This window comes from Sciurus vulgaris (genome assembly GCF_902686455.1).
Source record: "Sciurus vulgaris genome assembly, chromosome: 10".
NCBI classification, from domain to species: Eukaryota; Metazoa; Chordata; class Mammalia; order Rodentia; family Sciuridae; genus Sciurus; species Sciurus vulgaris.
Window position 1 is genome coordinate 27,900,507 of NC_136470.1, and position 26,755 is coordinate 27,927,261.

A 26,755-nucleotide genomic window follows, 5' to 3' on the forward strand; every position below is an offset into this window, starting at 1 on the left:
TAAAAAAATTTGCCATATTTTATAAATTAATTCAATCACAGATAAAGTGACTCTTAGCTCATTTAAACAACAACAAAAAAAAACCCACAAAATGATAAATGTACAAAGATAGATGGTCAACAAAAATACCAACTGCCAAATATTTATGAAATTAGAGCAACCATCAAAAATCAAATAAATAAATTTTAAAAGGAGATTACAATTTTTATCAAACCACCACGAATAGGAGTAAAAATAAAAGCATAGCTACTTGAAGGTAATTTGAGTCTTATCAACACTTAAAATTTGTAAGCACTTTAACTCACCAATTCTACCTTGCTATGTTCACACAAGTATTCAATAATACATGTATAAATGTTCATAATAATTTTGGAAATGACCCAAAAATCCAGCCATAACCAAGTTATTGATAAATTTAATAGCTTATCATCTTCAAGTATTATGTGACATACTTGCTAATGAGTTCCATGTGGATTCTCTAATTCTTAAGACAATTTCTCACTTACAAATGAAAAATCTGGCTCTGATAATTTAATAAATTGCCCAGGTCACACAGCTATTAAGGGATAAAACTAGGATATAAACCTAGTTTAAAGCCTAGGTAGCTGACCATAGAGCCCTTCCTGTAACAGTCAGTCTGGGATAGAGCTTCCTAAACTTAAGCATGAATAAATTAGAGGTGTGCTGAAATACTGATTGGTTAGCCTGACAGATGCCAAAAGCTGCTAGGTGCATTACTGCTGGATATATACTATCATTTTCCATGTTTGTATTAACATGAAAAAAATTGGAATTCTCCAAGAGAATATTTAAACACATTATACTAAACTCAAGTAATGATATAAATCTCTTAAGTCTGATATGAATAAATCAACCACCCTATTATATGAAAAAAAGAACTCAAGAAAAAGAAGCAAACAGAAGAACATGCTTTTTATATATATTATAAATATAGTGATGAATATTTAAAGTTAAGTGAGTCTCGTCTGTCTATATCTACCTAACTAGGAGGATATACAGGAAACAATTCAAAAAAGTGAGCTATGGAATGGGAATTAGGAAGTGAGAGAAAACCTTTATATTCTACATTTTGGTGTATTATTAATTTAAATGTCACTTTCTCTAAGAAGTCTTCTATTCTCTCTATATGCTCCTCCACCTTCAAATTGCTTTTTCTTCATACTGATTACAATTCTAATTAATGTTGCTTCCCTACTAGAAAAAAAAGATTTATTAGGCAGAAACTCAGCCCATAATTATTCTAGTTAAATCCACTGGATTTAGGAGAGAGCTTTGCATGTTGTTATGTCCATCAACAGTAGATTGGAAAAAAAAAATTACAATATAGCCAGACAATGGAATACCATAGTGAGAACAAACTGCAACTATATCCAATTAAGCAGATGAAGCTCCAAACATGTTGTTGAGTAAATGCAGTAAGACCAACAAGGACCAAGACTCCAGATATATAAAATTCAACAAACAAAACGCATTTATGTTTTGAGTACTCCAAATATGGGCTACTTCTGGGTAGAAACCAAGTAGTCATAGGAAGGTGAACAAAGGTAGCTTTAAGAGCATTGCTAAGATTCTTCTTAAGACTGATTGGTGGTTTCATGGCATATGTTCACTCCATGATAATTCACTGAATTGTATACTACAAACTGTATACTTTTCACCATGCTTTTTACTCTAATAAATACATTTTATATCTGTTGAACAAATAAAGGGGCAACAGTACTAATGGGCATTTCTAAAGTAAAAAAGGGTGATAAAGCTATGTCAACTGGGGACAATTCATGAAGCATTAAAATAACAAGGAAAAAGTTTTATAATGTGGAAGAGCTATTACTTCATTAAAACACTAAGCATGCTATAAAAGATATAGACAAAAAATTTCAAAAAGGAAATTTTCATGTCTTTCAAAGTGAATTTAAAAACAAATCCAATGATTATAAATATACTATCACCCTCCTACCTCCACCCCTGCATATATACATACAACCAGTACTTTAAAAATATTCCTTTATTTACTTTCTCTTATTTTTGCTCATTACAGTAGCTTTATATTCTGTTTTTCTGGATTTTATTTTTTACACGATAGAATTTTCTCGTTAAGCCACTATTATTATATAGGATTTTCTGTTTATAGTAGAAAACAAAAATATAAAGTCAAATCAAGAGGACAAGGTAAGTGTAGCCCAGTCTCTTTGTCATCTTTTTTTTTTTAATTCTTCCATGTCAGCTGCCTATGAATTCTTTCATATTGTATGTTTACATATTGTATGTCTACAGGGGCAGACTCTCATAATGGGAAGACCTGTGGGTAAAAATTCTATCTGACTGGTTTGGTAATTCTCCCTAAATCACAGGTTAAACCTTACCAAGTCCACTTTACCCAGACCTAATTTTCACTCTTCACAGAGACAAGCTGAGAGTTTCATCAGGTGATTAGTTACCTACCATATACAGCATTAAAAATTTGTCTGATCATAATGCATAAGGAGATCCACAGGTGGAAGTACTTAAACATGCCCAGAGTTGAAAGCTTTCTCTCACAGAGTTAATGTAAAATAAACTTGAAAATATTTTTTCCAGTTATGTAACAGAATCATAAAAAAATTTTCCGTCAATTTATAATAACCCGTCTTGAAAGAATAATAATAAACATATTATATCTAATTTATGAAAATAGGAAGGCAGAAGTAGCCATCACAGATTAGATGATGTGCTATGTATATATTTTGTGAATAATGAATGTTGATGATTAGAATTATTGCCAAGAAAATACAGACAGCTTAAATATGCCAATAACTGCGGGGGAAAAAAACCAAAATAATTTGTTAAACGATCTACCACCAAAAACGTGGGGTGGTGGTGAGCAGCATTCTATGATTTTATGAGTTAAGTTCTAAGCTACTTTTTTGGCATAGATAATTCCTGTGCCAACCATATTACAGTATGAAAAGAAAAGCTCCCAAATTCATTTATTAAAGATAACCATAATGGCAAACCTGATAAATTAGCCCAAAAGGAAAAAGAGAGCAAATTCATTAATATGGAATGTCAAAAGTCCAAATAAAATGCTATTGAGCTAAACTTAAATTGTATACATTTGAATTTATAAAATAAAAATGTAGTAAAAAAGAGCTCTAAATAAATAACCTTGGATGAGAATAGACCATTTAATATGGAAATTAAATTCCAAAATCCAACAAGAGGAGAAAGATTCAAAAACTTACGTTTTAAACTTCTTTATGGAAAAAGTTTCTGTGAACTAATTCAAAGAGAAATAGCTGACTGGGGTAAAACACAGGATAAGTGTCCCTAAAGAGGATAATATGTAATCACTAAGAGTATGTCTATAGCATGGAATACTGCACATAGTAAAGATAATGCAGTAAACATGCTATCTTAATTTAAGAAAGCCCATAATACATTTGAGTGATATAAATTACAAAATAATTTGAAGAGTAAACTCTACATTAAAAACGAGATCAAGAATATTTTTCTATACATAAAGAGAATATACGTATATTGCTAAAAACAAATGGAAAAAAACAAGAAAGAATACACAGTGCCAAGAATGGTAATAACAGGGTAGTTGTAAACACTGCCATTTAGTTTCATTTTAGACAGCTGCATTTTGCTGAATGACTGAACTTCACATATATTACTATTTTTTTATGTAACAAGTTTTTTTAAAATATCAGCTAGAATTTTCTAAATGTGATTCACTTTTATAAAATACACATTAATTATAATTGAAAAATATTAATTAACCATAGAAATTGTTTACATAAATTATACGCAAATGCATTTTTTGACTTACAGATGGGTAAAAATGTACAGACATGTCATAAACATACATAATATTACAGACAGAAAAAGAGGGTTTATGATTGTAGTTATTAAGTTAAGCCATGCAGGATAACAAAATGTTCCAACCCAAATATTTCTTTAGCCTATTTCAAGACGGCTATTCAGAGGGGCAGCTAACATAGGAATAGCTCAGAAGACTTGTCCTGTTATGGAAGAGATCTGCATCTGCAGCAAAAGTAAAGAACTGATACAAACAAGAACTCCCTCATCTGCCTGGAAAAGACTTTTTCACTGGAGGAAGATACTGCCCAGACAGATTACTACAATCTTCAGATAACTGAGTAATTTTATTTGCACAACCCTTGTTCACCTTGTTCCTTTCCCCAACCTCACATAGCTTTAGCTTGCACCCAACAAAGGTGCCACCTCCCCCTGTTTTTGCAGTTCAAAATGCTACTTAAGCATCAACCTTCTGGCCCCTCCTTTGATGCTTATGCTTGGTATGACTCCCTTGTTCCTGTACCTTAATAAATCTGTATGCTCTTTTTTTCCTGTTAACCTATTTCTAGCTTATTTCACATGTTAAATTATCAAACCTTAAGAAAGACAAGAGAAAATTGAAAAATTTCCCTACAGATATATAAAATAGCTAACTTTGTAGGTTCAATATGGTTTGGGAAATTTCTAACAGCTGAATTTAAAAAAAAAAGTCCTATCAGAAAAATAAAACCTTTGACATGTTTTCTACCTCCAATTGTACCTGAACTAAAACAATGGCATAAAAAGTAAGGCTAGTAATAGTAGCAATAATAGTTATAAGGCTAAATTGTAATTTAACTTTAATAATTATAAGGCTAAATTTTCAGCCTTTATTATCAACCAAATACTACTTTAATTGTATAAACTTGTTTAAAATTCACAACGACCAAATAGAATAGTTACCTTCATTTAACACCTAGGGAAATAGAGAAAGGTTGAATAATCTGCTCAGGATTATAGCTAAAAGCAGTGGGACAAGCCTTTGATCCAAGGCAATTTGATTCCTATATCAAGCTTTAAGCTACTTCTTTTCTAATGTATATTCCAGCTATTCTTATAAGTGACTTTTCAACAGACAGAAAGCAGTTAAGGGAATGTCAGTGTGGTAAGGAGAGTCCTTAGTGAGTCAGTTAGAGATACTGGAATAATTAATGAATGCTAATTATCTGACAAAGGGCAATAGCTCCACATGCTATAGCCGTGACTGAAACTTCAAACTCTGCTCAAACCTTCCCAAATGACTTGAAATTTCTTACCTCAAAATCACTGAAGGTTATTAACGATGGTATTTAATCTGGATTAAATACTGAGAATTGCAATACACCTAACAGCTTCTTAAAGAAAATTCCTTTGATGAGTCCCTTTCTCACAAACTTGCTTCTTATTCTCTTCATAACCCATTTTTGTTACTGTACCACCAAACAGAAACTAAACTACAGAAATGTATAACATTTAGAAAATACAAAGGAAAAGATGTGAAGTGAATCCCCAGAGTGATGCTGAAAGGAGGTCTCAAGTGACTAGCTATGCACCAGGACTTTAGGAAAACCAATACATACTGGAGCATGTCACAAAGCTACAGAAAAGTCTTCTCCAAGAAGATAAACTGACAAAGGCAGAGTGAAGAGATTTAATAAACCAATAGAGATGAAAAACTAAGCAACCAAAAAAGGAAAGAACTCACTCTTAAGAAAAATGAAAGTTAAGGGAAAAAAATTAAAAGGAAAGTAATAATGTTTATGATTGCTCAATCCTGTGTAGCGCATATAGCAATATTACAAATGTCCAGTCAATGCGCTCTCCCTCCTGCCTGCCTTCCTCAACCATTCTTATGTGATCTCAATAAGGTGATCAATTTGTCCTGGGACCAGTTTGCCTAGAACTTTTGAAATTTAGAATTTCAAATCCTGTATCCCAGAAAACCCTTCAGTCCTAGGCATATCTGGAGGTGAGCACCCAAACCTACAAATAGAAAAATGCTTAATTGCTTATAGCTAATAGGCACATGGCTTCTGTCTTGTATGGTATGCTGAAGAAAACAGTGGGAGAAAAACAGTGTTTTGAAGGCCAGACTAAATGATGTCAAAATACTGAATATTAAAGGAAATTTTTAGATTCTAAGGTCAAAAAAGAAAGGAGTTTACTATCGTGACTTACAGTTCAACTAAAACTATTTCTTAAAAAGGGAGGAGACGAAAACTTGAAAACTTCTGATAAATTAAATAAAATGACAAAACATACGTGGTGTTTTCACCTTCAAAAATGTAGAAGAAAAATGACACTGGAATCAAAACATCATAAAACTCTGATACAAGTGGGAAAGATGTGGTCATGGGAAGCAGGCATTAGATTGGCAGTCTCATGTGTTCTGAACTCACCAAATTAATAAAAATTAAGGAGAAAAATAAGAAATAAGAAACATAAAAAGTTACTAAATGAACAAATCATGTTAGAAAAATTAAATGAATAAAGCAATTAGTACTAAAAGATAATAAAGAAAAAATGCAATGTTGGCAAATAGTATGAACAATATAGAGAAAATAAACTATTGTCAGAAGCAATTACTCAGTTCCTATTATTGCTCATCAATATCCTTATTCCCTTCAAATATAAATACAACTCAAATTTTTGTAATGAATCAGAGGCATACTACAGGGTTGTTACCCAGGTAAAATGCTTTGATTTTCTTGAATTATGTAGATTAAAAGGAAAAGAACCTTGGATTCATGCATATAAGAATAAATTCCGAGAATATCAGTCACAGCTAAGAAAGCAAAAGAGAAATTAAACAGGAAACAAAATTTAAATCAAAGAAATTAAACATTTTAAGAATTTTAATTTAAAAAGAACAAGAAAATAAAATGAAAATGTTAATTGTACCTTAAAGAACCCTGCTTCAGGACCACACCTGTCATATACATTCCTGGATTTACCTATTGCCATTATAATACCTTGCATGTTCGGTGTCATCATGATCTGCCACAGGGATTCAAAGTAAGAATTTGTGAATGATTAATATAAAAACTTTAAAAAAATGGAGTAATTTCTTCACATGCAAGTTAAAACTCTTCTCTTTTTCACTACTTATAAATTATATGCTGCATGTTTAAAATAGTGAAAGTGATCTGATGTGCATGTAAGCATCTTTCAGAATCATCTGTACAGGGCACAGATGGCTGTCTCAGTGTCCATGCAAAGTGCAAAAAGACATTGTCTCTCAACTGAAATTTCAAAGAGGTACTCTTCTGGACAAACTAATTAGAAAAATGTGCTGCTGAGAAAATCATTCAGAAAAAAAGCAACACTTCTTTTTTGTTAATTAAAAACAAGGTTTAGGAGTTCAGGAAAAACTCAAATTTAGTCCCACTTCTTCCCCTTGGCTAGAGACCTCTGCACATCTGTACAACCTGTACATCTGTAAACAGCAGTGTTGTAGCTATGCAACTTATTTTTAATAGTTCCAATGTACATGCACTGTTAAAATGTCACTCCAACAAATTGAAAAAATAAAAATAAAATATGACTCTGCCAAAACATAAGCACTTCCACAAGAAAACAGTGTTAAATGATTAATCACAATTCTTAAATGCCAGAAGGAAATCCTTCTGAAGAAATTAACATGTTATTAAAAACATGGCAGTTTTCATAATTTTTAAGATCCCACATAGCAATAAAATAGTTAACTGGAACAATGTGTACTATTAAGTAAGTACTGAGTATTTGTTTTCAGTACAGCTTATTATTCTTAGCTGTTTATATTATTTAAATATCTACAAAATGAAAACTCAATGCTCCACTAAAACTATCTTACGGCAATCAAGAGATTGCAGCTATTATCTCTAATTCACTGAACCTACATTTTGGATTATATTTCAAGAGTTGCAATAAATATATCTAAATTACCCAGTAAAGAAAATCCTCTGACAAGTTCCCATCTCACAAACTACTTCTTATTCTTTTTATGGCCATGTTTTCTTACATCGGCATAGTGTTATTATTGTCTTTATGACACTTCTGATTTTGGTGATTAATTCTTATATAATAGTAATTAAAACCTTGGAGTAAGTCTGGAAAAAAAGTTACTTGGAAAAAAATATTTAATATGTGTTCAATTTTCATGCACACCCAGAAAAACTAACAAATGACAGAATCAAAATATTTTTGGTTGTTTCATAAATCACTCTCCCTCCCCTATAAGCAAGGTCTTCTCTGCCCTTACTATTCAGAAACAGTTAAACTGATCCTATCTAAAACAAAACAAAACAAACAAAAACATATTAATAAATAAATAAATAAATAAATAAAAGAGCCCCAAGAGAAGAGTGGAAAAGGGGTGAAAATACTCTGTTGGACCAGGACAACAGATCATTTTCATCTTGATTCTGAAGAACACTATCACAAGAAATAAAAATGCCTTCAGGCTGTTAGCATCTGAAAAAACTAAGTAGATGAGAATAACCAATGAGGAGCTAAAGAAAAAACAGCAAGGGGTGTCAAAGAGTGTAAGACACTGTGAGGCAATCATTCCACCCACTGTTTCAGGGAGATGGTATGGTGGCAAAAATACCAATCATCCATCTTGCAATCATGCTATAGGATTTTCTGAGAGATAATGGTGGGCAAAATAAAATGTTATTAATGTAAAACAGGAAAGAAAAATAGAATTTATTTTTAAATGCAAAGATTTTTGCTATATAATTAAACCTTACTTATATATCTACCTGAGAGTAAACTGATTCTATTTCTGGAGAAAATAATTCCAGAAACATAAAATTAATTTTCTTATATACTCTCTAAATGTTCTACTTAAATTTTCATTTGATTTCAAAGTTGTTAGTAAATGGTATGGTAGTTTCACACCACAGGTAATAAAGCTTTATGTTATGAAGCAACAAAAATAAATGTGCAGGTCTAGGCATGCCTAAAGTACTTGCATTAAACGGCAAAAAGTTATGGTGGTGCAGAGCACTGTCATAAAGGTACCTCGTCATCATACCCCCCCTCCTTTGATTCAATCATGAATTTCCCTACGTGAGGAATCGCCACCTCTACAACTCGCTGGCTAGAAGGTGGTTGGCTTGTGGTATTTTCAGTTTTCTGCAGAAGAAAATCATTGGTATGAGCATTAGAAAAGAGAACAACAGAAACAGAAAGATTAAATTCATAGAGTCTTCAATCCTTTAATAATGCCTACACTTACCAGGTATAAAATGAAACCACTCAAAATTAAAAATGAGAAGCAAAGTTTTAAATTAAATAGTAACACAAAAATCTAGTCTTTACCAAACATTTAGAACTAGCTTTTCATAACTTTTTCACAAAGCATTTTCAACTCCAAGGCCTTAAAAATAATAAATATATAAAAATAATACTGAAATTGTATTTCCTACTATTGCTTGTTTGGCTGGAAAAAAAAAATCCATTAACTTCAAAAAGTTTTTCTTGCTATTTTAATAAAAATAAGATTATGACCTTCTCTAAACCCAGCAGTGTTTCCAAGGTTTTCTCCTTACGGTTTACCTTTCTGTCCTTTCTAATAATTAATTGTGTATAAGGCTAATTTCCCTACTTTGTTGTGTTTAACTCTCTATGTCCAGCCTAAGAAATTCTAGTACATTTTAAGTGTCCAACAAATTCTTGAATTCTTGTTCACATTAAGAAGTAGTTGCTAGAAAGTAATAATCATTTTTAACAACTCAATTGGATTTATTCTTTACCTTTTCATTGTGAACAAATTCTATGCATCCCACTAATTCATACTACTAGAATATCAGTGTAACTATCTTCAGATGTTAAAATGAGTAAAGAAAAGTCAGTGAGGAAGAGAGTGAACATGAATTTAATTAGCAATACCAACATTGGTAACAGACCCACCCGATACCTTGTGCCTCCTAATTTTATGCAATAAAAAAAAATACAGAGAACAACTCTAACCAAAAAAAAAAAAAAAAAAAAAAAAAAATTATTTGGACTTTAAATAGTTTTATTTTACTGAAAGATTGACAACTAGCATATCCACTATTCATTAATGAGCAAATGCCAAAAAAAAAAAAAAAAGAAAAAGAAAAAAAGAAAGCTGCTTGAAAGCAGCTCATTTAAGTAATCTCAATTTACTTTGGGTTTTTCTAAGCAAAGAAAAACTTCAGTTTTGACATAAAATAAATTTTAGCAAGAATAATAAGGCATTTTACTTTCACATAAAGTACAGGCAAATTCTGGTGATGTAAACATTTTCTGACTTTCTAGAAGTATAAAATTCTGAAACAGTTAACTAAAACAATAAAACAGAACTAATGACCAAGACTATTACTACCCCTTTCAAAAGAAAGGTTGCTTCATTTCTAGAAAATGTTTTCTTACTTATCAGAATCCTCAATTTTTCAAGAAATAAGCAACCTGCATTGCTGTTGTGATCACAAGAGTAATATTCAGCAAACCCCATACCTCATGCATAACATATGTTTAACAAATGACAATTATTACCAATGTTATATTACTTTATTATAATACTTGAATTTGTTTATACTTGAATAATTCTAACTCCATATTACTACCATACATAATCTATAAAGGTATGCTCATAATTAACAAATTTTAGTCCTTCCAGCACATGAGAAGAATTTTGCTAGGTCTCCACTCAAAAGAATGAAATATAATCAGGTAAAATAAGAAATCTGTCTGGAGTTTGTGATGATTAACTCCCAACAGCAAACTAGTCCAAAAAATACTACTTTAAAAACAAAAATATAAACTTAAAGTAAATATCAACTGGTAAATGTATTATGTAGAATTCTGATCTTTATAAAATGACATATTACCTTAGGGGAAAAAAACTGCAGTTGGGGTTTTATAAGCTTTTCCAGTTTTTAACAGTTTTCTGTTAAAGAGTTTCAACAGAATAATGCTGGTAAAAAGCTAAACAAGGGAAAAGCTTTAGCAGCATAAAATAATTCACTACCATTTATCAAATTTAGATCTACGGTACTAAAAATATTTTTCATATAAGGAAGTTAAGGGTTCACTGAAACAAAGCACATGCTTATCTTTTTCTATCATTATCAGGCCTTATATGAACACATTAAGAAATGCTAAAATTGGAGAGTTACAAATTAAGTATCTCAGTCAATAAATTCCAAAAATAATTAAAATACAAAAATTTTTATTAATACTGCTTGAAATCTATTAACCATATGAGATTTTCAAAAGGGGTTTTATCCAAAGGATGGTTAAAATGAAATAGAACTAGTCAGGTGCAGTGGCATAGGCCTATAATACCAGAGGCTTGGGAGGCTGAGGCAGGAGAATCTCATGTTCAAAGTCAGCTTCAGCAAAAGCTAGGTGTTTTAAGCAACTCAGTGAGAGCCTGTCTCTAAATAAAACAAAATAGGGCTGGGGATGTGGCCCACTGGTCAAGTGTCCCTGAGTTCAATTCCTGGTACCCACCACAAAAAAAAAAGATATAGAACTTTAATTATGCAGAAGTATTAAAGTAACCATTAATATGTTTGTTAATATATTATGGTTATATTAATATGTCATCCATTTTAACAATTCAACTATGGGAAATCTAAGGAAATAGCTGGAAGAAGGAAGTAGGAATAAAATTATATTTCTTACTGCCTATTTACAATAATATAAAAGCAGAAACAAATACACAATGGAAGAATGAGTTAAGAAAACAATTTACTCAGTGGAAAAACACTCAGTCATGGTTTTTTTTAAAATGAGTTTATAATATAGTGAAATGATAATGTTATAGGTTACGTGGATAAAAGAATAAAAAGCAAGATATAAAATTTCATATATAGTCATAATTAAACTACAAAAATATTCCCCAAAATTATGTTTAAAAATAAAAATGAAAAAAAAAAAACAAATAAACAAACAAAACAAACAAAATCATATATCCAAAAGTCCATTCACTAACTTTCAGCAGTGAGTGGGACTATGCATGATACTTTCTTAGAGTCTATTCTTCTTTATTTTTAAAGTATCCTAATGTACTCCATTTAAAATTAAAGATATTTTTCTAAAAACAAACTGCCTAAACATTTGGGGACTGTCTACATTTTCTGGGATTTTAAGCTTTCCAGGGAATTGTCTTAGAGACTCTAAGGCTGGAACTTCATATGTTGTGTATTTGTAAAATGGCTAGGATTGAAGTAACAGAAGGAAACTAGAGCCTTCTGGATGATGTGCCAGGAGCTGCAAAAATGTTCTTCATTAACTCTACAATTACCTCATCTTATGGAAAAGTGAGACTAGAGAAATTAAGCAATTATTCAAGGATGAATTACTAGTTAAGACATTAGAATCAGTATTTGAAAATCCAAAAATACCTGATCCCAAAGTTTGGAGACTCTTAATTTATCTTCTAAGATATACTAAATTTAAATATGCGATCAAGAACCACATTTCTGACAGCCAAAACTAACAAATTTTTATATGTGCTCAAGGATCAGACAGTGGGGCTAACTCTCCATGCTACCCCAGAAGACAAGGTGGATAAATACTTACATTGTTTTCTATCATATTCACTTACTACCATTCTCTTTTTTTAAGTAGAGATAAAGCAGTAGGTTGTTAGTTCATAAGACGATGCCTATAGTAATCAAAATATAAGTGCTGATTTCTGTGAATTTAAATTATAGATGATTAGTTGAACTAAAAAAATGACTCTATATTAAGCTAAGTAATGCTTTTAGTTTTCTGATACTAGCTAAAAGGATAACATTTATTAACTCTTTTTTAGGTTCTAATGATTCAGTCTGTAGCAAGAGCCTTACTAGTGTTTTTTGTTTGTTTGTTTGTTTGTTTTTTAATATAGAGCAAAAGTATTTTTCCTTTGTACCTATTCCTTCCTTTCTCCTTTCTTCTTCCCACCCTCCAGGAAGCAGAATTCCCAGATCCATTAAGCAAAGTATTTTCCTGGAAAAGGTTTAGCTTTAGCAGATGTTTACCTTAAATTTATTACGAGTTTCAAAAGCATTTGAAAAATTTGGAAATATAAGAAAAAATTCTATTTTACTTTATTTTTAATGGTAAGATGATATTAATATATTTTCAAACTGTAAATAAAATAATTCTATACTTATTTAGTTCATCAAAACATAATTGACAGAATAATTTATTTACTGGACATTTTGGTTAAGTGAGGTCATATCATACTTGAAGGCTTCATGACAGGTTATTATTCAGAGTAAGCTCACTAAGAAGAAAATTTATGTGTTATAAAATTATGGATTATCCTATTGGTTTTAGTTCTACAGGAAAGGATTCTTCAAATACTAAAAGGAGCTACCATAAAATGTGCATCAGGATTCTTTATATTTACTAGTTAAATAAATGATCAATGACTACAGAAACTGAATAGTTTTGTAGTATCAAACAGTATCTCTCAGGAAATCATATTAACTGATAAAATAACACAACATCACTGCTTAGTTGAGTGTTACAAAAAGACAAACTTGAAAATTATGAAGTAGTAGGATAATAATGACAACTTTTTCATAGGACACTGTAACTATGCACAAACTGTCTAAGAACATCATACTTATCCTGATAACAGTGCTCTAACATAGAGTATGTAGTAGTCTTAAAGCAAACACATTTCATGGAACAATGAAATTTGTATCTTAAATTTCCAACTATTTAAATGTAAGCAGATAACAGATGGAGGGAAGGAAAAGCACTGGAGAAAAAATTGTTCAACTTTTAAAGTTCCAGGTCAAATGGCCAATTTTGTCTATGATTATGGTTGTACGTAGTTCTCTGACAGGTAGAAACTTAAGAGAAAAGCATCTTTAAAAGGATAAGTTAAGGAAATTACAACCCAGTGGTTAGGCGACTTGTCCCCATTCAGAGACCATAGCGCAGCTGGAACTGGCCCTGTCTCTCCTGGCTCAGGTCGCTCTCCCTGCACTGTAGGAAATGTTGTGAGCATGGCTATGTTCAGAGAGCCAAAAGAAAAGTTCTTACCGACTGCAAAACTGTTTCAGGACTTTTATCTTCGTGCTCATGTGATGCCTTGGTAATTATTCGAATTGTTTCTTCTTTCAAGTGCTTTGAGAAATCACTTCTTGATGGCTGCTCTAGATATTCTGGTTCTCCTGCTTGTGCTTCATGAGAAAAGAGTCAATTGTATATCTAATATGAATCACAGAATCTAAACTAGGTTGAATGTGTTATTTTTAATAACCAATTTTAGTCTTCTATTTAAAATAAAACATATCCTTCAATATATAGCACTTTCCCCCCCAAATTCACACACACAAATAAAATAACCCAAAACCAAAAAATCAGAGTACCTAGAGACAGAAATAATTATTAAAGAAAGCACTCACTATAGTTTAAGAAATTCATAGTAAGTTTTCCTGGCATAAAAAGTAACAGAAGCTCATTTTGGAAAAATCTCCAGCATTTTATCAAACAAAACAAAACAGAAAAACCAAACAAATTTTTTTTGGTTTGTACAACAATCCTGGGCTGACTTTCCATGTAAAGTATAATATCCTTTTTTACACCTACCTGACAAAATCCTAATCCTGAAAAAACCTAACCTATTCCTTCTGAACCTAATACTGGCAGCTGAGTACTATAAGAAGAAAAGCAAGAAAAGCAAGCACAAATTGGCTAACTAGTAGTAATATAATTCATGACTTCAAATACCATCCATATGAAGACTTTCAAAGTTATCTCCAACTCTTACCTATCTTTTGAGCTCCAGACTCACAAATCCAACAACACTCTTAGTATCTACTGGGTATTTCACAGCTAATCTCCAAATTCTCATATGACCTAGAAGGATAAAGCCATCAGTGGAGCTTCTGTCTCTGTCTCAAACATTACCTTACGTCCTTTGCTCACAAGGTCCACATGTGAGCCTAGTTTTGTTTCCCTAGTACACTGAAGGAGTTTACCTTCCAACATTCAGAACTCTCCACATATTCTTCCCTCTGCCTTTATGCTCACCCACTCTCTTATTCTTCTCATCTAGTAACTATTACTCCTTTTGCTTAAATAACAATTCTGTATGGAAGTACAGCTGGATGCCCACCCTGTACAGCAGGGTTTCTCAGTCTCAGTATTGTTGAGATTTTTGTTCAGACAATTTTGTGGTGTGGAAGACTGTCCTGTGGACTCCAGTATCTACCCAATAGGTGCCAGTAATACTGCTCCCTCCTCTCAAAGTATGACAACCAAAAACGTCTACTGCCTAGTCAAATGTCTACTCAATGACAAAATCAAGTAGAAATCACTGCTATAGAGAAAATTAAACTTTCCTTTTAAGTTTAATTTACCACATCTTAACTTTATTAATATTATTACTATCAGATTTGTTTGAAGTCCACATTCCCTGCTAGACTGGAAGAATCTCATAAGCCAGAATGCTATCTCCTATCTACTAATTCTTCAATGTCTAGCATAAAATAGGAACATAATAACTTAATGGAACAAATGAATTAATAAGTTAGTGAATGGATATAGAGAATAAGAAGGTACAACAAAATTTTCATGTTACTGGTAACAGTCCTTGCTCAATTACCTAGTAAAACACAATAGGGCTACTGTCATTCTCCCTAATACTTATTAAATTTAGAAATCACAAAAGGGAAATATTAATCACAAAGGAGTACTACAATTTGAAGATATGCATACCCATTCATGTGACCAACAATTTTAATTAAAGCATTTAACTATGTGCCAGGCATCAGGTAGGCACAGGGAATGTGGGTATGACAAGAGTCAGTCTCCTCTTCAAGAAGCTTACAGTCAATGTGGAGAAAGTCACTAACCAAATAATCACAGATGTAAATTGAGATAATATTTTGACAATACATTCTAGGAACAAAATCAGGGTAGAGTGGTATGGAAAATTTAGTGCGTGACATACAGGGTAAAGTATCATTTACAAACTGAAGGATACATTAGTGGTTTCACCAGATGGCAGAGCTAAGAGGCCAGGGAATGAGCATGAGCTGGACCTAGAATGAATGGCAGGGCTAGACTACAGTGTCAGAGTAGAGACGTGGCAAGAGATGACACAGGTAGGGCAAAAATGTCAATAGCCTTTATGTCACGTAAAGTGTTGAGAGCAATAGGAAGTAAGCTAGGTTTAAATACAATGGTAACATGGTAAATTTTAAAAAGGTTTTCTGAGGGTAAGGTGTAGCTCAGATGTAGTATGCAAGCTTAGCATGCACAAGATCCTGGGGTCGATCTTCAACACAAGGTGAAAACATACCATTCTGGTTACATTGTGTGGAATGAATTAAGAGAAGAGTAAAATTTGAGGTCAGAGAAGGTACTGGTGGATATTAGAGCAATATGAGAGAGAGATGATAGCACTTCTGGATAACAGAGCTCTAAAAGTAGAAAAAAGTAGCTAAATTCAAGGCGTATTTTGGACACAAAGGATTGAAGACTACACATTCAGATGATTCTAGATTTTGGGCATAAAAAACTACAATGCCATAGCTAACATTTACTATTAAAAAATATCCAGAGGTAGTGTTATGGTTTAGAGATATGAGTGGTCCTCCCAAAAGCTCCTGTGTAAGACAATACAGGAAAGTTTAAAGGTGAAACAATTAGGTTACTAGAGTTTTAACCCAATCATTGCACTAATCCCCTGTTAGGGATGAACTGGGTGATAACTGTAGGCAGGTAGGGGATGTGGCTGGAGGAGCTGGGTACATGGGGTTTGCCTTTGGAGTTTATGTTTTGTTGTCCTGATCATCATGTCTGAAGTCACTTCCCTCCACCACACTCTGTCGCCATGTTTGTTGAACCCTGAGAAATGGAGTCAACTGTCTATGGACTAAGACCCTCTGAAATCATAAGCAATAAATAAACTTTCTCCTTTAAATCTGCTCTCGTCAGGTCTTTTGGTCACAGTTGTGAAAAGCTGAAAACAGGTGGGAATGCAGAAAATGTGTTTAACAAAGGAGAAATCCTGAAGAAATTAAATGACCTCATATATAGCTAGTACCTGACTTTGTACTGACTGCAATATACTCTATGCCCCTACACAATGGATAAGGTAAAAGAAAATCTTAGGCAACTACTAGTTTAGCAGTGCATCTGCTTCTAGAAGGTTTTCATTTAAGTGGCTTAAGCCAACTGCTTTAGGGCTTAACAGAGAGAAATATTCTGTTAATAAAGTTTTGTTCTTAGGTTTTCCGATCTTTTTCTTCTCACCATAAGAGACAATGACACTGGTTGATAGGGGCATGAGAGTTTAATTCAATGAAGGCAAAGAAATCCATCTCATTTCACACTGGTCTAAACCTTCAGTCATGTAAAATAAAGTCTTTAGGAGGAAGAGTGATTGTGTTTGATTAACACAGTTAAATCCACCTTGTATCACCAGGGCTCAAGGTTTTCTTCCATATACAGGATTGAGTCCAAAATCCTTATGAGTAATATCAAATGATTTTGCCTAAATGTCACATAGAACTATTTTTTCTAGAGTTTTCCCTGTGTATATACTTCCCAGGGAACTGAGTGCTGCTAAAGTCACAGTATATATAAACCTGCACAGATTCAGCACTCACTGAGGCTTCAATCAGAAATCCTGCATCTCCAGTTTACTGAACCTGTGCCATTCTTCTGTACTGTGCTAGGTTTTTTACCTACTTCATTCATTTTAAGGAACTCCCATGAAAATCAGATAAATACACTCTATTATAATACAAGGTACTAAATGAAATAATAACTATACATAAGGAGATATGAAAGAATTAGAGACCCAATATATACACTTGTAATGGTGTGGCAGGCTAACAAAGACTTTCCAGAAGAAATGCCAGTTGAGAGGAGTCTTGAAGAATTTGTAGAGAGAATTATTTGGGGATAAGAAAGGAGAAAACTCCAGGCAGAAAGAATAGAATAAGCAAAACCAGATAAGGGCAGATAAGAGATTAAAAAAATCCCTGCTATTGAGGAGCCCCTTCAGTGGTAAGAAAGCCAAAATATAAAATACAATAAAGGGTGCTGTAATAAATTTGGTAGTAGGAATGGATTTGGGTGACCAAAAAGGCATTCGTAAAGACTATGGGATATGAGGATGATCTTAAAGAATGAGCATAAATCCATGAATGTTCATAATAAAAGGAGATTTGTAAGATGAAGCATACTATATAAACAATGACATGTTAATAAGAAAACATGTTGATGAAAAACATGTAAGAGAAAAGGTAAGTAATCTGGTTTAGATGAAGCATGAGGTACTCATAGGGAAATATTCTTGGAAGAATAACAGGATTCAGATGATCATCAAGGTCCTCACTTTAAAAAAATAGGTTTTTGTCATCATTTTGTCAAATCAAAAGAGTAAAAATATGTTTACTGGAACAAATACAATGAGGACAATTAAAAGCTCTTTTCACTACCCAGAGACAAGTGGGGTACTATATTTTTAGGTCCTGTTTCCAGACAGTACCTATCTACCCATATTTTTTTAATGAAAAAGAACTGTTTTATATACATTGTTTTTAACTTAAATAACAAGCATCTTCATATCAATATAATTTTTTTGGTTATGTTTTCTTATTCTGTATGAACATTTCTTACAACTAAAACGTCAACATAACATTTAGGTAACTTCCATTCCATGGTTAACAGGAGAAGGACAAAAAAGGTTGGCTTTTCCTACATAAATACACACAATTGTTTTTATTTATCCTGGAATTGTATAAAAACCTCACGCCTACAGGCTTGAATAAAAGGTAGGAACTTAATAAACGGAGACCATGCTGTTTTCTGCATCTACTTTATGGTCTCAATGGCACTTTATATACTAACTGAACTCAGTTTAATGTCTTATTGAAGCTACAAATCGGAAGATAGGTGGTGACTACTTTTGCAACGCTTGTCTTTCTTAATTCCTGAAACTTTCCTTGATTCCCTACCTGCTACAAACTTCTAAATGAGCTCATTTTACCATGAGTGACCAACTCTTTATGGAGGCATATAACATACCTGAACCTGAAGTATCTCTCATACCATTTGTTCTATGAATGGCTCCCTGAGACTTTCAAATAAGTGGCATTCACATAAGAGATTTTCCAGACAAGCTCTACAGGTTGCATAATAGCAGAGTTATTCACCTGTGTTGCTGTTACAAAAGGCAGGGCCTTCTGAGGGCACTCTCAGCTAGCTCCTTGGAGTACCTTCATATCAAAGACCAAAGGGGATTGGGGAGATTATTACTTATGTGTACTAACTAGTTATGGTCTTCAGCATTTTACCAAATGGCACAACTCAACCATCAATTAGCTTTCTGTTAAAGCAAGAATAAGCTCTTGATTGACTATAAGAAAAAAGTAATATCTCAGATATCTTTTAAAAGTATTTCTTGATTTTCTAAAGAGTTATTACAATCACATTGTAGGATATTTCAAGAAGATTACTTGGCAGCTATGTAGCCCATCCATTCTTGAAATATATTTAAAATCAATGATTCCCTAAAAGCAGTCAGTAGAGAGACGTGCTAGGCTGGCTGCATAGAATCACAGGTAGAACTTTTAGGACTTCACATTCCTGGGTACCACTCTAAATACAATCACTGGGGTATAAAGAATACAGGCTTAAGAACAGGAGTTATACTTAAAATTACTTCAGAAGAGAGAGCTATATTCTCACCACAATTTCAACCAGCCTCTTAAATCACTTTGGCTATCCTCTGAGATCATGCATTCTACAAATGAGGACCATACCTAGGATAACATTATTGGACTCCACAGGGAAGGAACTCAGTTTAGAAAGGAATTCAGGGCATCTATCACAGATTGGTTGTTTTGCCAGACACTGGAGATACACATAAGAACACCACCTATCCCAGCTTCCAAGAAAACTGACATGCTCAGGATATTTTCTTTCTACCTGGCTTACTCTAAGGAACTAACTATACTTGTCTAGAAATAAGCTTATTTTTCAATTTGGAGAGAGTGTTTGCAGAGAAGTCCCAGAGCCAATTTTGCCTCCCATCTCTAAATAAATTCGTGAAACTTTATGGAATTCATTTCATGCCAATCTTAACTATTTTTACCTTATTTTTCATATCACCTTCCTTCTTTTCTTTTTTATAATCTCAGTATGCTATACATATTATAAGCACTCCAAATACTTTTGGTTAAGATAGGAACAACACAAGCAAAATAATAACTCCCAAAATGTTATTCTGTTCTTCAGAATAATCTCTCTTACATATATACCTAGAGTCATGCTGCTTTTCTAGAGATACACCTCAGAATTATCTGAAGCTCTTTTAATAAATACAGATTCCAGATCCTCCCTCCAGAGATTGTGATTCATTCCATAGGTCTTAGGTAGAGTGTGTGCTGAATATACTCAAGAGAAAAACCCAATTGGTAATTTTTAAATGTACACCCATGGTAAAGAACTGTTGGATAGAAAAAAAAAAAAAAGTATTCAGCTAAGTTCTTCTCTGCAGTAAACAGGTTGCAGGAGGTGGTACGAAATAAAAAAAAAATAGCATGTTTTTGGAAATTTTATTTCAGTTTCTGTAAATGATGAATGGTACTGGAGAATTAATGCTAATGGACTACTTGGCCACATTAGAGAACAAATACTGATGTGATTAATATATATATTTAATACACTTATTTGGAATGTGATTCAATAGAAATTTGATTTTTTGGGGAGATAAGAAAAATTTTATGAACAAGATTTCCTTGTATTACTTGTATTACTAGTCACTCATAGTGCACACCTAAGAGATGTAAATACAGGTTCTCTGTGAGATCCTGAAACGTATACAACCAGATTAAACAAATTATTTTGAAAACTATGAAGAGAAATAGGAAAAAGATGGCATGAGCACTAAAGTAAAATTTCTTTACAAAGGAGATAAGTGGTTCTCAATGAAATACTATGCTTATTCAATTGTATATGTTAAACCCCACTGCAACAGAGGATTACAACATGATATCAAAGATAATATAGTAATAGAAATAACTTTTCTAAATAGCAATCTCACTATACATTTACAAACTTGGCACATTCTATTTCTATACAAAATGCATATTTCATACAGAAGCCACAATGCTCCATACTGCCACTGTCTTCTAAACCCCTGGTCTGTTGGATAACTACTGTAGCAATTTTATGTGAATTGACCATTTTTATTGGTATTTTAGTTATTTTAGTTCCTCTCAGAAATATAAGATGCCTTTAATCAAAAGCTGAGTTTAGCAGTAAAAAGAGACATGAAAATATATGCCAAAAACTAGTACTGAACTTAAAAAAAAAAAAAAAAAAAAAAAACAGTATGTAACGTATACAGTGGGAAGTGCTAATCATGAAAAAAAGGTGTGGGGCATATGAATATGGCTTTTTATATCAAAAGAGAAAATAAAATGACAAATGTAAAAGGTGGGACAAGGCAGGCAGGTCCTTATGCGGGGAATATATATTAGTTTGACTCAGTAGAAATAAAATGTTAACTCTATGAAAGACATGCAAGATGCAGAGAAGGAGGCTATATAGAATTTAACATTTTGGTATCATAAAATAGAGGTCAATGATATTAGAAATAAAATGTGTTAACTCTAAATACAGAGAGAATAACAAGAAATAGACAAAATGAAAAGGAGAAGGATGTGCAGAATTTAACATTTTGCTTTCACAAAATATAGGTGAACCAGAATAAAGTAGATCAATGAATAGTGCATTTTCTATGCCTGAGGGTTTAGGTACTACTACCACACAGTTTAATTATGCAGTCTCTTCCTCCCACTAACAGCAAGCAAAGAAAAATGACATGTGAATAGAGTACTTCCCTTAAGGGAAGAACAACAAAGAAACTCCATCTTGGGCATGTTCTAGACAATGGTTTGTGAAGGATATGAACAAAAGACCAATATGATATCACAAAGGGATGGAATTGGGTTAAAAATAAAAGGAACTGATTTGAACCAAAAAATCTTTTTGTTCATGAACTGAAATTGATAAAAACATGAACTGAAATAGATTTCTATGCATACATGAGTTTGTCAGGATGAATCCAAATACTATGCGTAACCATAAAATTCTAATAAAATAAACAAACATCTTGATGTCTACTGAAACTACATTGTTGGGGACCCATGAAGATTTGACTGCTGTGTGTGACAGCTGTGGATGTCTGGGAAGAAAGCACAACAAGCCTACGTAACAGTAGAGTCCACCAGTGGTGAAGTTCAAGTGCACTATGTGATGTTTAAGAATCCAAATGTGGATATCTTTCGGTATCATTAGCTGGGTCTTTTTTAAAATTCTGAACTATTTGCCTAAAATCAAAATCAGTGACTAAACTATTCAATTTATAATTAAAAAGTCAAGAATGTGGACAGATTTCTGCATGCCTAAATTCATCACAATAACATATTGTGGAACTGAAAGTTTCTCACTGAAGAAATAATTCTACCTAACATTCTAAATGATAATTCTGAAACCCACCTACATAGTGCTGAATGTAAATCTGTCTATAAAAAAAAGAAATTATAAAAAAACAAAACAATCCTGAAATGCTTCTTTAAAAATAAAATACTCAGATCTTGCAACAACAACAAAGGTTATTTTAAAAAGGTCCACTCACTGGGCACAGTGGTGCACGCCTGTAATCCCAGTAGCTTGGAAGGCTGAGGCAGGCGGATCGAGAGTCCAAAGCTAGCCTCAGCAAGGCGAGGTGCTAAGCAATTCAGTGATACCATGTTTCTAAATAAAATACAAAGTAGGGTTGGAGATGTGGCTCAGTGGTTGAGTGCCCCTGAGTTCAATCCCCAGTACTCCGACCCCAAGGGAAAAAAAAAAAAGATCCATTCAATGTGATAGGAAAAAAAATAGAGATGAATTTGAGGAAATTGTCTAGGTTTAATTTATACCTTCTCATTTCCCCAGTGAGTACAGAGAAATAGCACCTCTTTATAGCAGGAAATAATACTAACTGAAAATATATTTAAAACTCTGTGATGATGAATTTGACTTTTTTTTAAAGGGATCTAAAGTTTTCCAACTTTGCTGGAACATATTTTCTTTATTTTTGTTGTTTCCTTTCAGTATTTTCTTGATTTCATCAATAAAACAGAGTTTGAGAATAGTTGTGCTTTCTTTTTGGTAATGGGGATTGAACCCAGGGGGCTCTAACACTGAATGACATCCCCCAAACCTTTCTATTTTTTGTTTTGAGGCAGGGTCTAAGTTGCCCTGCTGTTCCCAAAATCGCAATCCTTCTGCCTCAGCCTCCCAAGTATAAGCATGCACCACTATGCCTATCAAGAATGTCACTTTTTAGTATTTATATTCTTATACATTTATCTCTGTTTTAAAGGTCTAAATGTTTTTTATATTTGGAATATATTAAACAGTTTATTTTGGCTAACTGTTTTTAATCTTAAGAATTTTTTTAAAAAGATAAAATTTTTAAAAAATAAAAAATAATGGTACTATTTCAATACTACATAAAATATATATGGATGTATAGTAGCATCATTTCTCTAAGACCTGAAATTACTAGAGCTCATTCTTCTGATAGATTTAGTAAACTGGCTGCATTGTTTGCTGATTTCACAGCTTTTCCTGCTTCTTGCCAAGAGACTAGCTCACTCAAAGTAGGCAGGGTGGTTAAGAGAGAAAGTCAGCAGAATCATCACAATTATCTTGAAAAAAGGTCTACAAGCCAACAGTAGTGTCTGGCCATGGGTAACTAAGCCATTACCTGTCATTACTGCTGACTGCTGGAATTTCAGATAATTGTGGCTTCTTTATACTCAGTAGTTAAAAGTTTTAGGATTTTTTAATTTGATAAGCATATTTTATTTTTGTAACATAATAATAACAAATATAAATTTGCTGATAATAAAATGCAACTTAAAAATGAACAAACCTGTTGTCACAGAAGACTCAGACTCCCTCAGTTTCTGAGATGCTAACAGCTTTTCCTGCAAAGCTTTCTGGGCAAGTTGTGCATCCCACTCCTCGAGTTCTTTTTCAAATCGCTGGTTGTCTTCTTCAACAAAATCTCTCAAATCTGGTGGTAATGTTTCTATTCCAACAAGTGCCTGCCCAGTTTCTTTATTAAACTCCTCTGCAAATCATATTTCAAAAACTAGTATAAAATTAAGAATTAAAAGAAAAATGCAAAGCTCCAAATAAGGTTATAAACTATGTACTATTTCAAATGAAACACATATTATGTATTACTATAGTACAGCATATTATCTAATTTTTTAAAACAACTCCAAATTCTTTTCAGAAGAAACAATGATACAAATATTTAATAAGTCATTTTGGTAATTCTGTCATTTTTTTTTCACTCTGAAGAGTAAAAATGAGACAAGATATGAACCTGAGGTTTTTGCTACTCCAACACTGATGTAGTACTACTTTCGTTATTTCAGAAAATACCAGATGTTTGATTACTTGTGAAGTAAAACTTCTCACAAACTCAGAATTTTATTAAGCTCAAAATACAACTAAAATCATTCTTCATCTGAAGCAGTAGTGTAGTTATTAAAATGCAAGATTATAAAAACTAAACAATATAACAAGATGTTTTAAAACATTATACAAATACTATTTAAAAGACTCACTTGACCTCTACTATGCACACACACAACACGAACTTCACATTTGCAGCTACTGCTTAGCTAGTTTTGCTGAATACTTAAAGAGGAAAGTTGATTTTATTGGTTTCAACAAACCTGTATTAAATGTTTCCTATATGTAGAGCCCACATTAGATTAGGAACAAAAAGATTAAGGTATAGTAGTAAGACATGGACTCCAGCTTTGAGCAGATCAGCGTGAAGACAGTTATAATACACAACAATAAATAGCCAATGGAAGCATGCTAGGATAGCGCAAGGAGAGGTACTTCCTTTCAGATTAAGAAAAACTGCAGAAGAGATGATACCTGAATTGAATCTTGACAGATGAGTAGGAATTAAGCAAAAGAAAAATGAACAACATTATGACAAATAAATAAATAAGAACATAGAGATATAAATGTGTGAAGTGATTTGATATAAGCTGAATACAGCAAGTAGCTCAAATATCAGTGAAGTATATGAAGTTCAAAATGAATGAAGATGATAAGTAAAGCTGGAAAGACTGTCAGAGGTCAGAAAATAGGCCTCATGTTAGGCTGAGTAGTTTAAATGTGTCAGTATGTGAGTGCAATCATAAAAGGTTTTTAGAAAGGAGAAAAAAAGGTCAGATTTACATTTCATAGTTAACCCTGAGTATAAAATGTATGTCAGTTCTCAGTTCTGGACAATGACTTTTCAATTCCAGCTTTCTCACTTGCAATTACCCTAATCATAGCACATCAAACTCTAAGTGAATTAATAATTACACCACAGAACAGAGTTGCACTGAAGTGTCACTTATTTAAAACTATATACACCTCATATGTCATAATCTTACCTTGAATTAAGAATTGTGCCTTATCATTTATATACATTAAACAGTATGCACTGGCATTTCTATAACCACCAAAAGAGTCCCTCACTAGTTCTTCCCATGAGGATTTTGTCACAGCAATATCATTGTACTTCATCCATCTGCTTTCATGATGATCAAAAATGTATGCCCAGTAGTGCCCAGCATTAGCTTGGCCTTCATGAACTAAAACAGCATGTAAGCGATAAGGAACCTAAATAAAGAAAAGAAAAAAAAAAAAAAAAGTTAAACTGCAACTATGAAGACTACTAAGACTATATTCCATGAAACCCAAAAGCTACCTATTTGACAGGAACCATGGAAACAGATTTTTCTAACACAATAAAAGTGGTCAGGATTAAAAGTTCAAATAAAAAAAAATTAAATCATAAACTCATAAAAAGTAAATAAGCTAAAGATATGTATAAATGTGTATAATAAGAGAATGATTATCTGAAACTTTCAGAATACATTTGTTGTGTATATATTTGTTGATCTATTTATTTCTTTTGAATAAAAAACCAAGGGTGAACAATTTTATATATAACATATGATTTTTCCAAAACTTCACAACTGGTGGTTAGCAAAATGAATTATATAATGTACACTGGAATTTAAAATGCATTTGAGCTTTGGGTTTTCTCCCCACATCCTATATCCTTAAATAATCATAACATTTCTTCCTGTAGAACTTTTCCAAAAAACTGAGACCTTTTGAAACTTTTTGATAAATTATATTGTAAAATTATAAAACACGTAAGCAGTAAGTTCAGAATAATACAACTGAATACAGAAAATTTGTTATACAACTTGTCATAAAATTTTTCCCATTTACTTGTTCTTCCAAACTGTATATCACTTACCTGTTTTGTTATTTCACAATAAAATTTATCCAAATTTTATAACAAACCATGTAACAAAGAACTGGGTTAAGACAAATAATATAAACATAAATTGAAATACATGTAAATAATTTTGATAATGATTACTAGCTCAAATTTTCACTTACTTGTATCATGGATTTGTCAGAGTACATCAGTTCAATTGTTCTATGGATTCTGGATATGCTTTCCTGCAAATCTAATGATATAAGGTGACATTTAATGATTAACATCAAGTGTGTTTCTACTGAAAATTATAAGACCAGGATTAAAGTTAACTACAGAGAAAAGAAAAAATTCTGAAACATTTCTTAAAATATTACTATTTGGAGTCTTTGTAAAATAAGATATAGTTATCTTAAACAAAAGATATGCCACAAATGCACAGGGAAAATCAAAGCAAATGTGTCATCTAGAAAATTGGCAAAGCCAACACAACTGAACTTTATCTGTAAAGGAAGGTTTCAATGAAAATTAAAGCAAATTTCCCTTACATACAAAATCAGAATAACTTAAGAATGAAAGAAAATAACTTTACCACATTTCATGTATATATACATAAGTGAATAA

General features: G+C 32.4%; 1 protein-coding gene across 7 annotated transcripts in view; it reads right to left on the bottom strand.

The window, feature by feature from the left end:
* The window catches only part of USP25 (ubiquitin specific peptidase 25), a 143,555-nt gene that overhangs the window by 25,904 nt on the left and 90,896 nt on the right, over positions 1 to 26,755 (bottom strand). For 3 of the 7 annotated variants that reach the window (XM_079101215.1, XM_079101213.1, XM_079101218.1), the window contains 7 exons: positions 26,314 to 26,384; positions 25,290 to 25,518; positions 23,750 to 23,950; positions 13,840 to 13,979; positions 8,845 to 8,958; positions 7,217 to 7,276; positions 6,742 to 6,837 (listed from right to left, as the gene is read on the bottom strand). In XM_079101215.1, the coding sequence (XP_078957341.1) occupies positions 6,742 to 6,837; positions 7,217 to 7,276; positions 8,845 to 8,958; positions 13,840 to 13,979; positions 23,750 to 23,950; positions 25,290 to 25,518; positions 26,314 to 26,384 (911 nt within the window). The remainder of the gene's footprint in view (positions 1 to 6,741; positions 6,838 to 7,216; positions 7,277 to 8,844; positions 8,959 to 13,839; positions 13,980 to 23,749; positions 23,951 to 25,289; positions 25,519 to 26,313; positions 26,385 to 26,755) is intronic. The other 4 variants (XM_079101216.1, XM_079101214.1, XM_079101219.1 and 1 more) reach the window with 2 other exon arrangements.